Below are 18,518 nucleotides of genomic sequence, written 5' to 3'. Positions count from 1 at the left end.
CACACACACACACACACACACCCTGTGGGGCCTTGTAACAAGCCTCAGTGAATGTCACACACACACACACACACTCAGAGGTAGGTGCCCAACACACTCGCCCAGAGGGGTCTCCAAGCCATGGTGGATCAGGACTGGCTCTCTCTGTCCAGCAGGAGGCAGAGCTGCGCCCAGTCACAAGCGGAGGCAGAGTTCCCAGCCCAGTGGGGGCGCTTCTGCACGGAAGGGCTGGGTCCCCCCAGGGCTGCCATGAGGGGCAGAGCCCAGCCCTGCTTCGTGCCCCAACCCCAGCTCAGGCCGTCAGTTGGGGCCCTTCCCCGTCGCACCCACAGGCAGAGGCCTCACCTGCCGTGGAGAAGGCAATAAGCAGTGTGCCGCCAGTGTAGAGGGATCTGAAACACACAGACACAGGGCCATGCTGGGGGAGCAACCGAGGGTGGGGGTTGCTGTGGCTTCTGTCCCACGTGCGGGAGCTGCAGCTCCCATCGCAGCTCCAGGGGTGGGGGGAGCAAGGGAGGGGCTAGCTTAAGGCAGCGGTGGGGTAGACAGTGGAGGAGCTAGACACTTGGGGTGCAAGGGGGGGTAGGGAGGGGGAGTGGAAGGAAGGAGGAGGACGGGGAGGAGGTGATGGTGGGGGAGGGATGCAGGGGAAGTCAGTGAGGGAGGGGGAGGGGGAGATGGGGCAGTGAAGGATGGGGGACAGAGGCAGGATTTAACCCCACTGTCAAGGTGGTGGAGGGCAGGAGACAGGGCTGGGAGGAGGGCCCAAGCCGACCAGGAGCTGCAGACCGGATACCGCAAACACTGGTTGCACCCCAGGGAATGCTGGGAGCAGTAAGAGTGGGTTGGGGGCACACGGCAAGGCACGCTGGCGGAAGGGGTGGAACAGGTGACACTGCATGGCGGCTGGGGCAGAGCTGGGTTGGGGGCAGGGGGCTACTGGTTGGTATTGGCAGCCAGGCCACAAATGGGCATAACATGGCCCTGGACACTGGGGCTCGGGCCAGCCAGCTTGTCTGCACTGGGAGACTGACCCCAGTACTGCACCGCTCTAAAGAGTGAAGAACCGGGTCCCCCAGGGAGTTACCCAGGTCTAAAGACAGCACCAGGATTAGAATGGTATAGCCTGACTGGTTTATACACCTGGGCAGACCTGCCCTCAGTTAGTGCCCTTCCTGGATGGGATAGATAGATGGATGGGGTGCATGAAGACAGATGGATGGATAGATGGAGTGTATGTAGATCGATCGATCAATGGAGGCTATGTCGATGGATGGATGGATGGATTGGGTGTATGTGGATAGATGGATGGCGGGGGTGTATATGGATGGATGGATGGATGGATGGATGGATGGATGGATGGATGGGGTGTATGTAGATCGATCGATCAATCGATGGAGGGTATGTCGATGGATGGATGGAGTGTATATCAATAGATGGCTGTATGGATGGGGTGTATGTCAATAGAGCGATGGATAGACAGATAGCTGCCTGCATTCTTTCACCTCTCGGCGCGGATCAAGACCTCGGGTGGGCAAAGGCACATATCAGAGGCCCAAGCAGTGGGTGGCTAACCTTAGCCCTGTGGCTGGGCCCGGATCCTGAGGAAGGGACTGGCTGAACGCTGCCAAGCACAGGGGGAGTGGATGAGCCCGGGTGGGGGCAGGTGGCAGTTGGAGCCTTTTGCATGGAGGCCAGTGGGTCCAGTTAGTGCCAGTATCCCCCACCCCATAGCCCGAGCCCCCTCCCCAGCCCAGGCATCAGGCCTTTGCTTTGACTGCCCTGGGCTGTGGGGCTGGCCCACGGCGTCCTGGTGAGGGAGCTCAGCTGAGCGGGAGGCACTGGAGCTGCAGAGCTCCCAGCCGAGCCCTGGAAGCTGCAGCAAGGACGGGTGAGGGAACAGCTTGTGGGAAGCAAGCAGCAAGCACTTCCTTCCGGGCGCTTGTGCAACCACAGCAGTAGCCTGCTGGTCACGCTCTGGGGTGCAGGGGAGTTAGCACCAGCGCCCCCGGGCCCAGCCACAAACAGGATCTGCGGACTCAGTCCCTGGCCATTAGCAGATACTAACTCAGCCAAGGAGAAACGTGCCCTGGAGCCCTAAGGACAAGGGACAGCTGGCAACCACCAGTCGGTCCCAGCTTTGGGGGAGGGGGGGGCTGTGCTGGGGGGGCTGGCCCTGTGAAGGGGGGGGTGTGCTGGGGGGGCGTGGTCTGAGGGGCTGGCTGCTACAGGCACTGATCCGTGGGCCCAGGCAGGGCGGTGCCAGGGGGAGGCAGATGGGCTCACTGGATAACTTGGGCCAGGCGTGGTCCCTGCTTGGTGTCCCTGATTTTCACCGCATTGCGGGGAGAGTGAGGAAGAGAAACAACCAAAGAAAGAAAGAGTGGGGAGGGATGGGGGATCCTGTCCCGGGGGACCTTCTCCCCTCCCCGCGACTCCATGGGGTTTATCCCACACACACACACTAGCCAGACCCATGGAGATGAGGCCTGGCTCCAGGGGGAGAGTGTCCCATCCCCCACCCCTGGGTCCCCAGGGATACTAGGGGAGGGGTCGTGGAGGGGATGCAGTTCAAGGGAGAGATCCAAGAGGAGGGTTTCAGTGGAGGGGAGTAAGGGTCGCAGTGGGGGTGGGGCAGGGGCCCAGCGGGAGGGGCCCACGGGGTGGATCCCTGGGACCCCCCGCTCCCACACTCACATGGCCAGCAAGCGGGCTGGCACGGTGCCAAAGCGGTCAAAGATGTAGCCGGTGGGGAAGGTCATGAAGTTGTTCATGAAGGAGCCGACGGTGAAGACGAGTGACAGCTGCTCGTCCTGCGCCCGGCAGTCTGGGGAGAGCATGGCCTGAGACACTGAACTGACCAACCCCCTCTCCACAGCTCCCACATGCCCCTTACGGACTCCGACACCCCCACAGACCCCCCCCCACCTGGATCCCAACACCCATACGGGACCCCAACACGGATTCACCCCCAGACACAGACCCCCTGCCCTGACACCCCATCCCCTCCCATACACACGGCCCCAGCCCCTATACCCTCTCCTCACCCCACCCACGGCCCAAGAGGGTGTCTAGGGGAAATGGGTGGCACTGGGCCGGGGGGGGGGGAGAGCTCAAGGTCGGGAACCAGAAAGGGAAGGAACCTTAATTTAAGGATATGCAAATGAGACAATGCATAACCCTGCATATGCAAATAGGGGTGTTGCATTATTTGCATATCCTCGTCAGCCTTCTGGCCCTGGTGCAGCACCTGAGATGGGGACATACCCCTATCCCCCCGGCCCCTGCCTCGCTGCTCCTTCTCCCTCTAGCACCACCCACTCCCCTGCAGCGCTCCCCACTGCCACTCTAGTGCTGCCCCCGCCGTACCTGGGCCCTGCGTGCCATTGCCCGTGCCGTTAGCCGCCGGCACACACAGCTCCTCGAAGTAGTGCATGTCCTTGAGCACGTACACCAACGAGGCCCAGCCGAAGATGACGCCAGCAAAGCACATGCATTCCAGCAGGCCCGAGAGCAATGTGCCCAGCCGCTTGGCCAGTCCCGCGCCCTGCTCCTCCATGGCGCCCTGCCCGCTTCCCTTCTGCTCCTGGGAGGGTCCCTTTCTGAGCCTGGAACCACAAAGAGACACTGCTTTGCAGAGAGAGCACATGCCCGGTGCTGAGATGCAGCTGCTTCTGGGGAAGGGGGTGGACCAGATATTAATACAGGGTTACCCCACCCAACACTGAGATGCAGCTGCCTTGGGGGGAAACCTATATCCTAATATGGAGGCTAGGAAAGAAGTTGGTAAAGTACAGGTGAGGAACAGTCAAATGTAAGCATCCCATTTAAACACAACACATGGAGGCAAGCAACTGCGTATAGACAACATGCACAAGTGCTTATACACAGATGCTCGACATCTCAATACTAAGCTGGGTGAACCTGAATGCCTGGCATTAAAGGAGGATATTGATGTCACAGGCAGCACAGAAACTCGATGGAATGAGGATAATCAATGGGGCACAGAAATGCCAGGGTACAAAATATACAGGAATGAGAGAGCAGGTCGTGCTGGTGGGAGAGTACCACTGTATGGGAAAGAAAGCACCAAGTCAAATAAAGTAAAAATCTTAAATGAATCAAACAGTTCTATAGACTCTGTATGGCTAGAATCTCTGTGCTTGAACAAGGAGAGTACAACAGTCGGGATATACTACCAACCATATGACTGTGAAATGCTCTGGGACATCAGGGAGGCTAAAATAACAGAAAACCCAATAATAACGGGGGATTTCAACTTTCCCCATATTGACTGGGTACGTGTCACCCAGCACAGGATGCAGAGATAAATTTATAGACATCATAAATAACAGCTTCTTGGAGCAGCTAATCCTGGAACCCACAAAGGGAAAGAGAAATCTTGATTTAGTCCTCAGTAGCACATAGAATCTGACCTCAGGGGTGAATATAGCTGAACCACTTGGTAATAGCGACCATAACATGGTTAAATTTAACAGCCTTGTAGGGGGAAAAATACCAAAAAACCCACCACACTCATACGTAACTTTACAAAGGGGAACTAGAAAAATGAGGATGGTCATTAGATGGAAATTAAAAAGAGCAGCGCCAAGGGTAAAACGCCTCCAAGCAGCTTGGAGATATTTACAAACGCCATCCTAGAGGCTCAGACAAAATGCACCACCCATCTCCGAAAAGATGGCAGGAGGGCTAATCAGCGGAGTAATGGAAACTTCTAGAGGCAAAAGTAAGGAGCATAAAGTTTGGCAAATAAAATGTGAAAGTCTAACAAGATGGGCCAAAAAAGGATTTAAGAAGCAACTTGCTATAGATGCAACAACTAACAGTAAAAAGTTTTAAGTCCACCGGAAGCAGGAAGCCTGCCAAATCAGTGGGGCCGCTGGACAACAGAGGTGTTCAAGGAGCACTCAAGGAAGACAAGGCCGTTGCAGAGACGCTAAATGAATTCTCTGCATCAGCCTTCACTGCAGGGGATGTGAGGGAGATTCCCTCACCTGGGTCATGCTGTTTAGGTGACAAATCTCAGGAACTGCCCCAAATTGAGATGTCAATAGAGAAGATTTTGGAACAAATTGATAAATTAAAAAGTAATAGCCCCGGGACCAGATGGGATTCACCCAAGAGTGCTGAAGGAGCGTAAATATGAAACTGCAGAACTCCTAACTGTGGTATGTAACCTACTGCTTAAATCGTCCTCGGTACCAGCTCACTGGAGGAGAGCTAATGTAACACTGATTTTTAAAAAGGGCTCCAGAGCAGTCCTGGCAATTACAGGTCACTAAGCCTAACTTCAGTACCAGGGTAATTGGTTGAAACTTTAGTAAAGAACAGAATTACCAGACACAGAGACGAACACAATTTGTTGGGGAAGAGTCAACACGGCTTTTGTAAAGGGAAATCATGGCTCACCAATGTATTACAATCATTTGAGGGGGTTAGCAAACACGTGGGAAAGGGTGACCCAGGCAATATAAAGTGTATGTGAATTTCAGATAACCTATGATAAGGTAACCATGGACTAAGAGGGAAGGTCCCCTCATGGATCAGTAACTGGCTCATAGATAGGAAACAAAGGGGACAAATAAATGGACAGTTTTCACAATGGACAGAGGTAAATAGCAGGGTCCCCCAAAGGTCTTCACTGGGACCAGTTCTGTTCAACATATTCATAAATGCTCTGGAAAGGGAGTGAACAGTGAAGTGGCAAAGTTTGCAGATGCTACAAAATGATTCAAGATAGTTCCATCCAACACTGACTGTGAAGAGTTACAAAGGGATCTCACAAAACTGGGTGACTGGACAACAAAATAACAGATGAAATTCAACGTTGATAAGTGCAAAGTAATGCACATTGGAAAATGTAATCCCACCTATACGTACAACATGATGGGGTCTAAATTAGCTGTTACCACCCAAGAAAGAGATCTTGGGAGTCATCATGGATAGTTCTCTGAAAATGTCCACTCAGTGCACAGCAAGGATCAAAAAGGCTAACAGAATGTTAGGAACTCTTAGGAAAGGGATAGATAATAGGACAGAAAATATCATAATGCCTCTGTATAACCCAGGGTGTGCTCACACCTTGAATCCTGTGTCCAGTTCTTGTGGCCCTATCTCAAAAGGAATGCGTGGAACTGGCAAAGGTTCAAGGAAGGGCAACAAAGATGATCATGGCTATAGAACAGCTTCCATACAAGGAGAGCCTAAAAAGACTGGGGTTGTTTAGCTTAGAAGAGACGACTCAGAGGGGATATGAGAGAGGTCTATAAAATCATGAATGGTGCAGATAAAGTGATCAGAGAAGTGTTAATTACCCCTTCACACATACAAAAACCGGGGTCACCCAGTGAAATGATTAGGCAACAGTGTGACTCTGTACCTCAGGGGAACACCCGACACCCCCATGTTCATCTTTATAAAATGGTTGTGTGGGATCCAATGCAAAGTGTGTTATGATGAGTGTCTTCAAAAGGCTCATGATGCACAGAGCATGGTCATTATAGTGATGTTATAGTAATTGTTACAGTGATGTTATAGGTTGCAATTTCATGTATATAGTTATAAGGCTGAAAAATGTGTCCTCATGGCTTAAAGCAAGCCCAGGCAAAAACTCTCCAAGAACAGAGGGGCAGTTCACACCTCATCAGGGCAGGTATGGGACAAACCCAGCCCAGCCTCAGGAACAAAGGACGCTGGCCTAGGCAGCAACAAAAGAATCTGTTGGACTCTTAAGTGAGTCGCCCCCCTTCCTTTGGCCAGTTTGGGACTGTGATGAGGTAATGCTCACCTGACTCTGAAGGGGGGCGGGGGCAAAGCCAAGAGGGAAGAAAGAACATGATAAAAGGGAGAGACATTTGCCATTCTCTCTCTCTTCCACCTACATCTACAGACACCACCACCAAGTGACTGAAGCGCTGATCAAAGGGGAGAGCCTGGCTGAAGAGCAACCAGCCAGCCTGTGGTGAGAAGCATCTAAGTTTGTAAGGGCATTGAAAGTGTTAAGATCAGCTTAGAATGCGTTTTGCTTTTATTTCATTTGACCAAATCTGACTTGTTATATTTTGACTTATAATCACTTAAAATTTATCTTTATAGTTAATAAATCTGTCTGTTTATTCTACCGGAAGCAGTGCGTTTGGTTTGAAGTGTCTCAGAGACTCCACTTGGGATAACAAGCCTGGTACATATCAATTTCTTTGTTAAATTGACGAACTCATATAAGCTTGCAGCGTCCAGTGGACAGAACTGGACACTGCAAGATGGAGGTTCCTAGGGTTGTGTCTGGGACCGGAGATATTGGCTGTGTCATTCGGTTGCACAATCCAAGCAGCGACTGGCCGAAAGTGCTCACTCACGTAGCTGGGAGCAGTTTAAATGCCAGAGGCTGTGTGTGAACAGCCCAGGAGTGGGGGTTCTCACAGCGGAGCAGGGCAAGGCTGGCTCCCAGAGTCAAGGATTGGAGTGACCTAGCAGATCACTGGTCCAAATAACACCAGTGGGGAATGTCACAAACAGGTTTAATAAAAACAAGAGGCAGGACCTTTTCATGCAATGCACAACTAACCTGTGGGATGCAGTGAAGGCCAAAAGTATACCTGCCTTCCGAAAAGAATGGCTAAGTTCACAAAGGATAGATCCATCAATGGCTATTAGCCAAGATGGTCAGGAACCCCAGCCCATGCTCTTGGTGTCCCTAACCTTCTGACTGCCAGAAGCTAGGTGTGGAAAACAGGGGTGGATCACTCAGTCTTTGCTCCTTTCTGTACAATCCCCCTGCAGCTCTGGCACGGGCCACTGTCAGAGACAGGACACTGGCAATATGGACCATGGTCTGACCCAGTGTGTCAGCTCTTATGTTCTTATGGAGCGTAGCAGCTGTTTACAGATGGATCCACCACCCAACATTGAGATGCTGCTACCACTAGGGTGGAGTGTAGCAGCTCTTTGTAGATGACTCTCTTGACCAGTGCTGAGATATGGCTGTCTATGGGGTGAGTAGTAGCAGTTGTTTACCAGCCACACCACATCACCACGCAGGGATCCCTCACCGAGCACTGCAAAGCAGCCACCTCTGGGGTGGGGTGTAGCAGCTGCTTATACAGAGATCCTTTACCCATCACTGCAGAGAGACCACGCCGGGGGTGGGGTACAGCAGCTGTTTATGCAGGGGTTCCTTCCCCAGTGCAACGGTGCAGCTGCCTCTGGGGTGGGATGCAGAAGCTGCACTGAAACAGCGCACAAGAGCTGAAGGCTGGATGTATCCAGCTGGAACCACAGGGAAATTGAGTGTGGCAAATTAGAATTAACCCTGTGGGAAACAGGCCAGTGCATGGGGGGAGGTCTTGGGGAAAATGCCACTGGATCCTCCATGCCCTTGGAAAGTTCAGGAGACCTTGGTAGCATTGGGATTAGCACTTTGTGAAGACAGCACCCCCCACTGAGCCCCTGACCCGCTCCCTGCAGCACAGCGCCCCCTAGCGCTCAGGTCTGCACTGACTCTGAGGGAAGTGCGCCCTCTACCGAACCATTTGGGTTTCTCCCAGTCCCCATCCCAGACCTCCCCCCACTTAGTGGGAGGCCTGGGGGGGTCAGAGCGAGTGTCACTTCCCTGGCAGGGACGTCTGCATTCGCTGCCACCTGCACAGAGCCAGGGGATTCAGTAGGGGACATGTGCTGAGCTCAGCGCAGATGAAGGGGGAGGTGGGGAAAATGTGGGACATGGACCAGGGAACCAATAAAAGCCTCCCCCTCCATCTCGCATGCTCCTCCACCCTCCTTCTCTCTGTGCTTCTTTGCCCAGCCTGGGCTATGTTGGGGCTCTGGCACTGTGCCCAGGCTGAGGGGGAGCCCGTCGGGTTACTCCCTGCCCCCCCGTGCCGAGAATCAGCTCCTCACCCTGGGCAGGTTGTGCTCTGGGGACGATAAGGGCCGGGCCAGTGCTGGCCGGGCGCGGGAGCCAGCGCCTCAGGTACTGGCAAGGACAATCCTCTCAGCAGGATTTTAATGCTGAGCTAGGAAGGACGCAGGGGTCACTCGGGGACAGGGCCATGGGCAGTGATTTATGGCATCCCCAAGGGACCAGCTCCCACGGGGCGCTGCAGGCCTGGAGCCCCTTGGCAGGGTGACCCGGACTCAGCACTCCAGGACCCCGGTGGGATTGTAGAGACAGAGCTGGGGGTTAGAGGCAGAACAACCCAGGGTCTATATCACTAGCCTGCTGCGGGATCTAGTCCTGCCTCTGCTGGGTGACTGTGGGCAAGTCACTGCCCTGCTCTGTGCCTCAGTTTCCCCATCTGCCTTGGCTATTTGGAGTGTGAGCTCTTTGGGGCAGGGCCTGACTCACTGTGTCTGTGCAGCACCTGGCACAATGGGACTCTGATCTCTGGGTGCTACTGAAATAGAAACAGCAGCCAAGCGGCGGATGCCCTCAGAGCCCAACAAATTGTTCCCACTGAATCGTTTACTCTGAGCATTTCCATCAGCCCCAGTCAAGGTGATCTGTCTGCAGGGCTGTGACCAGGAGGCTGGTGGGAATCCAGGCAGGGCCACCCACACAGTGCAGTTTGTGATCCCCGCTTGGGAGCTCATGTGATGTAGCGACGCGGCACGAACACAGCGATCGCCAGCGCCGTGAGGACAGGGCCCATCTGGAAACCAGCTGTTAGTGCCAGCAGAGCCCCTGGGCTGTGTAAAGGGACCAGGAGCAGGGCGGGGCTGGAATGTGCTTCCAAAGTGCCAGGGAGAGGGGTCTCAGGATGCCCTGTTACCCACCCACCCATCGCCTCACCCTCTATCTATCCCATATGCACCCGCTAGCCTTCCACCCTTCTGTTCGTCTACTGCATCCGCACCTTCCAACCCCACACTCTGCACCTGTCCCGTACTCACCCTCTGTCTATCCATCCAGCCCCATACACCCCCTCTTTCTTCCCATCTATCTCCCTCCCTTCATATGAGGCTCATCACCACACTGTCTGACCAAAGTATATACACCAGGGGTAGGAAGAGGCAGGTGTATTCTATAGATAGATAGATAGATAGATAGATAGATAGATAGATAGATAGATAGATAGATAGATAGATGTCCCAGCCCCTAGGTGACAGCCTTCCCCAGCTCTGGCCTCTAGACTGGGGGTGCACGGGTGACTCACTAATGGCACGTTGCTGTACTGAAGCCTGTTCCTCTCAGCTGTGGGTGGTGGGAAATGTTATAAATAATCATCTGCATTTCTACGGCAGCGCCACATGCCACTCGCCAGGCGCTCCCCCCTCCCCCATGCATGTAGCCACATCCCCTGGGGATGTGCCTGCTCCCCAACTCCCCGAAGGGGAAACTGAGGCACAACCAAAGGCTGTCTCACTCCAGGCTACACACCCTGGAGTGAAGGCCAGATTCCCCTCAGCCCTGACCCCTATGCACCCTGTGTGAGTTGTCATGCATATGTGTGACACAACTGCCATGCAGCCTGTGTGAGATGTCACATATGAGTGTGATACAACTGCCATGCAGTGGGTGTGTGGTGTCATGCAAGTGTCAGACACGCATGCCACGCAGTGCCTGTCAGGTGTCACACATGACTGCCCTGCAGCATGTGAGATGTCACATGTGTGTGATACGACTGACATGCAGTATGTGTGTGAGGTGTCACACATGTGCAATGAGACCCTATGTAGCCTGTGTGCGACACAACAGCTGTGCAGTGTGTGTGCAACATGTCACATGGATGTGTGTGACATGACAACCAGGCAGTGTGTGTGACATACCCCCTTGCAGTATGTGCAAGACAACCCTATGAAATGTGTATGTGCAATGTCACACGCATGTGTAACATGACATCTATCAAGGGTCAGGATGGATTCTCCATCACTGACAATTTTTCAACCAAGAGGGGCTGGTTTCTAATGATTTGGGTGCAGGTCTCTGGCCTGTGTAATCCAGGTCAGACTAGATGATCACAACGGTCCCGCCTGGCTTTGGAATCTGTGTGTGTAACACAGCAGCCACGTACAGTGCCTGACACCAACCCATGCAGCATACGTGTGACCTGTCGCTTGTGTAACCCGACCTCTCTGCAGCATGTGGACCCGGGATTCTTCGCTTGCTGTCACCACCAGGGCCCCTGCTTTGCCCCAGGGTGAATGCCCACCCAACTTGCAGCCCCCAGCTTCCCCTGCAAGGAGCAGCCCTCCGCCCTGGTACAGCCCAAGAGACACAGCATGCATTGCCCTGGGGGAGGAATGGCAGTGCCGGGACCAGCTGGCTGCCAACCCCCCATTCCCTACGTGGGTCACTAGGCATCACTGCTCTCTGCCCTTGCACATGCTCCGAGCTAGACAGGGGCATCCTCCCCACTTCCCAGGGAGTCTGAGTTCCCACACATGGGGCAGGGACACGACCAACTGCCCCATCCCCATCTGCCCTGGCTGGGGCACAGCAGCCGAGGGGTGGGGGCTGGGAGGGTGACGGCACCAAAGCACTGACCAAGGCCAGTGGCCTGGCTGCCCTGCTCCACCTGCAACCCAGCCCTCCCTTGGTGTCTCTCCCACTTACCTGCTCACCTACCAACTCCATACATACCCCTCCAGCTATCCATCCATCTGCAACACCCCATCTATCCATCCATCCAGACATCCATCCATCCACCCACAACACTCCATCCATCCATCTGCAACACCCCATCTACCCATCCGCAACACCCCATCTATCCATCCATCCATCCACCCACAACACCCCAGCTATCCATCTTTCCATCTGCAACACCCCAGCTATCCATCCATCCATCTGCAACACCCCATCTACCCATCCGCAACACCTCATCCATCTGCAACACCCCATCTATCCATCCGCAACACCCCATCTATCCATCCATCCATCCCCATCCATCCGCAACACCCCATCTACTCATCTACCCATCAATCCATCCACAACACCCCATCTATCCATCCATCTATCCACCCACAACACCCCAGTTATCCAGCTATCCATCCGCAACACGCCATCTATCCATCCATCCGCAAACCCCATCTATCCATCCTTCTGCAACATCCCATCTACCCATCCATCCATCCATAACATCCCATCTACCTATCCTTCTGCAACACTTCATCTACCCATCCATCTGCAACACCCCATCTACCCATCCATCCATCCACATACACACACATATCTATCTGCATACACCCCCCTATCGAACTATCTGCATGCACCCATCTATCTATCGGCAGATATCTCTATCAATCTATCTATCTCATGCACACCCTTTTCTTTCTTTCTTTCTTTCTTTCTTTCTTTCTTTCTTTCTTTCTTTATCTGGGAACCTCCTGAGCAGTAATGCCTCTCCCTCTCTCCCCCTTTATCTCCCCATGCCCTTCCCCCACTGTCTGAGTCACTCATCCTTAACAGCAGCCAGAGCCACCCACCCTCCCCCTACATCGCTCACGATGCATCTGTTTTCTCTTAGGCTATGTCTACACTAGCACTTTCGTCCGTGAAAAAACACACCCCTGACCGACATACGTTTCACCGGCAAAAGCACTGGTGTGGACAGCGCTGTGTCGGCGGGACATAGCTACCGCCGCTTGTTGGCGTTGGTTTAATTATGCCGGCAGGAGACTCTCTCCAACGGGCATAGAGCGGCTACACGGCAGCCGTTACGTGGCGCAGCTGCTGCAGTGTAGCGGTGCCGTGGGAAGATCCATAGTGTAGACATAGCCTGAGCCACGTCACCAGCTACGTATTTCCAAAGCCCCCCACACCCCTGTCCCTCCCTGCGTCCACCCAGCCCTGTGTTGTGCCCCAGGTGCCTGGCTGGGCACTTGCGAGATCTGGGGTGGAGGATGTCAGGCAATGGGGCAGCAGTGCCAGAGGGACACAGCCTACCTGACCCCTGCACAACCAGCAGCTCCCTCCTCTGCTCTTGCCCCTCCTCCCGCAAATCTCCGGCAGGCTCAGTGGGGGGGTGGGCCCCTCACAGAGCAGGTGGATGGGGAGACTCACCGTGGGTCACCAGCTCAGGAGCGGGGCTATCAACAGCATGAGAGCGCAACCAAGAAACTCCAGGGCACGCCCTCTCCTTCCTCCCCGCTCTGTCCCTTTCCCCAGCTCCACCCCTGCCTCTGCCCCCTTTCAGGAAACAGACGTTTGGAATGAGCACTCACTGCTCGCACGCACACATGCTCATGCATGCACACAACATGCACACACAGCACACACACACACACATTTGTATGTGCACACACAGCCCACACATACATACACCCAGCATGTACACGCATACACGCCACTCATCCGTGCGCACACACGCACATACTTGCTGCATGCACACGCGCTCACACACATACATACACCCAGCATGTACACGCATACACGCCACTCATCCATGCGCACACACGCACATACTTGCTGCATGCACACGCGCTCACACACATGCACACACGCACACACTGTTGCAGATCTCTGCAGTCCCCACCCCCACCTTCACCCCCAATGCCCAGTTGCTCTCAGGGGCTGGCACAGGGGCTGGCACAGGGGTTGTCCCTTTTGCATGTCATGACATTGTATCAGTCACGGCCCACTGAGCTGCCTCTTCTTGCATGGCCATCGGGTGCCAAAAAGTCCTCAGCACCAGCCTTGTTCGCCCTGGCTAGTGCTGACAAGAGCAGGCTGGGCAGGGCACCGCAGTCTATAGCAAAGATCCCTGGCGGTAAAGCCTAGTGGCAAACACGGGGTCTGGGTAGGGGAACCCAGATCCACCCGGGTCCACTGGGTCCTGACCAGGGCTTCATTTGTGCCAGGGCTTGGCAGTGCTGAGACCCAGCACCTCTGGGCCTGGCACTTTGCAGCCCCGGCACCTCTGGGCCTGGCACTTCGCAGCCCGGGCACCTCTGGGCCTGGCACTTCGCAGCCCCGGCACCTCTGGGCCTTGCACTTCGCAGCCCCGGCACCTCTGGGCTTGGCACTTTGCAGCCCTGGCATCTCTGGGATTGGCACTTCGCAGCCCCGGCACCTCTGGGCTTGGCACTTCACAGCCCCGGCACCTCTGGGCTTGGCACTTTGCAGCCCCGGCACCTCTGGGCTTGGCACTTCGCAGCCCCAGCACCTCTGGGCCTGGCACTTCGCAGCCTGGGCACCTCTGGGCTTGGCACTTCGCAGCCCTGGCACCTCTGGGCTTGCTGTGGCAGTTATGAAAGTAAAAAAATTGCTTGAGCCCCGGCATCTAATTGCTTAAGCCCCAGCACCTCTTTAATTACAAATGAAGCACTGATTCCGACTCACGGTCCCATAACCTCCTTATTAAGTATTCACGTGTCAGCTCCCACTGCATTCTCTGGGTCACTTCTTACCCTTGAGCCTCCCACAGGTTCGTCTTCCCTGGGCAGCGGCTTGGCGTCTCCGTCGGGCTCCATAGCTGGCGGATCCTCTGAGGGGTAGTCTGGGATATCCCCCTCGGCAGTCTGGAGAGCTGACAGTGCTTCAGCAGGGGCCTGCGGCATGTCCAACCTCCTCCTCAGCCAGCCCGCCCTGAACTGACCAGTTGCCTTTTATTTGTTCCCTCCACCAGGAGCACGCACAGCAGGGACGAGAAGGCGTGGCCTCCTCTGCCCCAAGTGATTTGTTACTGACCAGTGCTGGGTTTATACACCCTGTCGCACATCCTCCCCCTCAAGTGAGGGCCCAGTGTCACCCCCTCTCACTCAGGAGAAGCAGTCAGCATTCACATGAACCCTACCCAGGCGATGAAGTACCTAGAACTCGTAGGGCTGGAGGGAGAGGTACCCCCTCATAACCTTGGCGTTGGTGTCCTTTGTGGAGTGAATCCACCAAAGGGTGCATGGTCGGTGATGAGTTGGAAAGGGCTCCCTGGCAGGTAATACTATAGGGCTTCAACTGCCCGCTTGACTGCCAGGGCCTCTTTTTCTATTGTAGAATATTTCGTTTCACGGGGGACTAACTTCCTGCTTAAGTAAAGTATGGGGTGCGCCTCCCCACCCGCTACTGGGACGGAACAGGATTGGTTCCTGACTCAACTGGCCCTTTAGGACCTAGAAGGCCTGTTCACACTCCTTTAACCACTGTACTTTTCATGGCCGGGAGTTTTTCATCATATCTGTAAGGGGCGCAGCTAGGGTGGCGAACTCGGGCACAAAGTGCCTGTCGTAGCCAGTCAGCCAGAGGAACCGCCTCACCTGCCTCGTGGTCGTGGGCAGTCTCTCAGGACTTGGATCTTATCCACAAGCAGATGTAACCGACCCCGTCCCACCATGTACCCTAGTTATGTCAGCTCCCTTTGCCCGGTGACGTTTAGCTGGGTTCGCAGTTAGCCCGGCTTCCCCGAGTGTTTGCGGCACTGCGGTGCGGTGTCGCAGATGATCTTCCCAGCTGGTCCTGTAAATCACGATATCAACAACATACGCTGCTGTGTACTGGCTATGAGGTTGCAGCAGCTGGTCCGTTAGCTATTGGAAGGTCGCTGCGGCCCCATGGAGTCCGAACGGCATGGTTATAAACTGGAAAAGGAGTGGCAAAGGCTGTTTTTTCCCCCGTGATGTTGGGGTCAGGAGAATTTGCCAGTATCCCTTGGTCCAGTTCAGCATGGATATAAAGTCCCTGGGGGTCTGAGCAGCTTGGGGCATTGGGTAAGCATCGAAGTGCAAGACAAGCACCAACTTTCCGAAAGTCGATGCAGAATCTCATTGACCCAAATACAGTGGGGCTCCTCCACTCCCTTCAAGACTCTTCTATAACCCCCAGGGCTCCTCTTGGATGACTACCCACATCTTCTTGTGTATTGGCTGATGATGGTCTTCGACCCTCTGCCCTGGGCTGGTGGCTATGGGATGGGATGTTAGGTTCGTGCATCCAGGGCAGGACGATAGCATGGCTGGAAAGGATTGGACCAGCTGTCGCATCTACTGCTGCTGCTCTCCACTGAGATCACGTATGATTGACACGGGAGTCGGATCAGATGAGCCTAATGTTATTGGTGCCAATTCTGGTTCGGAGGGGTAGGGGGCAGTCAACAAACCCTCTTGGGCCTTCCAGGGGTTAACATGGTACATGCAGGTCTCTCATTAATGCAACTGGACTTCATAGTGTGACGTTATTGATGTGAACTGGGACCGTATAGATTGTTGGTGCAACCAAGGTCCTGTAGTGGTACCAAATCTTGTAGAAAGGGGGTCAAATAAGGTGTCTAAGACAAGATTATGGTTTGCTGGTTATGATTATGCTGTGTATCAATTTTGTATTTCAAGTTATAAGTATTGGCTCTATAGTGTCTGTATTTCAAACTTGTGCTATGCTTCTGGGTGACACCCCAGACAGTTTGACATCAGCACTGCCTAGCCTGCTTGATGGCCCATTAAAGACCATCAGCTATACAACTGACCCATTGAAAGAAGGCAGATACACCTTGTGACTCAGCAAGGCATGCAGGGACATGCCTATGGACAGAACTCTAAGATTTTTTCATGGCATGTGCTGGAGAGCTTGTCTTTGGGACAAAGAAAGAAAGGCCACATGACAAGAGACTATAAAAGGCTGCTGCAGCTCCTCCATCTTGTCTTCAGTCCTGCTTCTGACCTCTGGAGGGACTTTGCTACAAACGGAAGCTCTGAACAAAGGGCTGATGACCCATCCCAGCTGGGGATGTTCCAGAGACTTGATTTGAACCTGCAGTTTAGTCCATCACTGCCACAAGCCTGAACCAAGAACTTTGCCATTACCGTATGTAACTGATTCCATGTAACCAATTTTAACTCTCCTTTATATTTCTTTCTTTTTATGAATAAACCTTTAGATTTTAGATTCTAAAGGACTGACAACCGCGTGATTTGTGGGTAAGATCTAACTTGAATACTGACCTGGGTCTGGGGCTTGGTCCTTTGGGATCGGGAGAACCTCTTTTTTCTTTTACCGTGATATTGGTTTTCATAACCATTCATCCCCATAACGAGTGGCACTGGTGGTGATACTGAGAAACTGGAGTGTCTAAGGGAATTGCTTGTGTGACTTATGGTTAGCCAGTGGGGTAAAACCAAAGTCTTCGGTATGCATCCGAAGAAGTGGGCTGTAGTCCACGAAAGCTTATGCTCTAATAAATTTGTTAGTCTCTAAGGTGCCACAAGTACTCAAAGTCTTCTCTGTTTGGCTGGTTTGGTTTGCCTTGGTGTGCAAAGGAACCCCAGTCTTGGGCTGTAACTGCCCTGCTCTAAGGAATTTGTCCTAAATTAGTACTCTCAGTTGGGTCCCGCCAGAGGCAGCATCGTTACAGTGGCGTAGTCGTGCTTGGATCCACAGAACCAGGTCAATTAAGCTTTGGGTCAGAACCCCGCGCTGTCCAAATTTGAATGTTGGTATTGAGCGTTTGGCTGGTTAAAGAGCAGTTGCAATGGGTGAGCAAAGAGCGTATGAGGGCCTTGACAAAAAAAGCCCTGGAAGACTTGTGTTCAGAAAAGGGGAGAAGCTTTAAAAAGAAAGCTACAAATCAAGAACTGAGGGATCTGCTAATGGCCAGTGATCAGGAGGCAGGAGCACAGCCCTTTCCTGAGGCCACAGAAGCTGCAGGAGCCATTCGAATGCAAAAGGCAGCAAATAAACTGCAACTTGAGCATGAGCAGAAACTGGAAAAGCAAAAAAACGCTGAATTAGAGAAGGAGACTCACAAGATGCAACAGCAGACGGCCAGACTTCAGCTCCAAGTATTGGAAGAGCAGAGAAAGTCATCGTCGCCTGGTACTCCACATCCCCGCCATAACGAAAGAAAGTGGGAAAGGATCTGTCCCATTTACAAAGATACTGAAGACACAGAGGAGTTTTTATCTACCTTTGAACGTCCATGTGCTCTGCGTGGGATCCCAGATGAGCAGCGTATGCCTGTCCTGCTGACCAAATTGACTGGAAAAGCCAGGGAAGTATTCAATGAATTGAGGGAACAAGAAACCTTAGATTATGTGCTGTTTAAAAATTCTGTGTTAAGGAGCTTCAAGGTCGCTCCTGAGTCTTACAGGGTTAAATTTGTAGAATGTGCTCATAAGCTGATGGATTTTGTTAAAAAGTGGGTTGTGGGAGCAAAGGCGCATGGGAGTTTTGAAAAACAGCTGGATTTAATAACTTTGGAATAGTTCTTGGACATTGTGCCTGACCATATAAGAGCAGCTGTGTGTGATAGGGACCCTGAGTCAGTCCTACAGGCTGCGGAATTTGCAGATGCCCACACCCAAAACAGAGCTCGGGAAGGGTATAAACATTAGGGGGAAATTAATCACCATTCTCCCCAGTTCAAAAGGAGGGAAGGGTTTAAAAGTAAACCTGACCCTGACTCTTATAAAGGAGCTCATGGGGGCCCAGAGGCAGGGCCGGCTCTGACTTTTTTGCCACCCCAAGCAAAACAAAAAACCTAGGGCACAGGTGGAGGCAAAGCAAAAAACAAAACAAAACAAAACAAAAACCCAAGGTGCAGGGCGGCCGGACCCAGAGACAAAGCAAAAAAAAAACC

General features: G+C 53.4%; 1 protein-coding gene across 6 annotated transcripts in view; it reads right to left on the bottom strand.

The window, feature by feature from the left end:
• The window catches only part of SLC43A3 (solute carrier family 43 member 3), a 55,974-nt gene that overhangs the window by 17,658 nt on the left and 19,798 nt on the right, over positions 1 to 18,518 (bottom strand). For 4 of the 6 annotated variants that reach the window (XM_034762202.1, XM_034762203.1, XM_034762198.1 and 1 more), the window contains exons 2-4: positions 3,370 to 3,608; positions 2,698 to 2,827; positions 346 to 392 (exon numbers count right to left, since the gene is read on the bottom strand). In XM_034762202.1, coding sequence (XP_034618093.1) covers positions 346 to 392; positions 2,698 to 2,827; positions 3,370 to 3,559 — 367 coding nt within the window. In that variant the 5' untranslated portion in view covers positions 3,560 to 3,608. Of the gene's footprint in view, positions 1 to 345; positions 393 to 2,697; positions 2,828 to 3,369; positions 3,609 to 13,018; positions 13,100 to 17,846; positions 18,010 to 18,518 lie in introns of those variants that run through there. The other 2 variants (XM_034762200.1, XM_034762201.1) reach the window with 2 other exon arrangements.

This window comes from Trachemys scripta, chromosome 2 (assembly GCF_013100865.1).
Source record: "Trachemys scripta elegans isolate TJP31775 chromosome 2, CAS_Tse_1.0, whole genome shotgun sequence".
NCBI classification, from domain to species: Eukaryota; Metazoa; Chordata; order Testudines; family Emydidae; genus Trachemys; species Trachemys scripta.
Note: the sequence above shows the minus strand (reverse complement) of the source record. Positions and strands in the feature narration are given on the sequence as shown.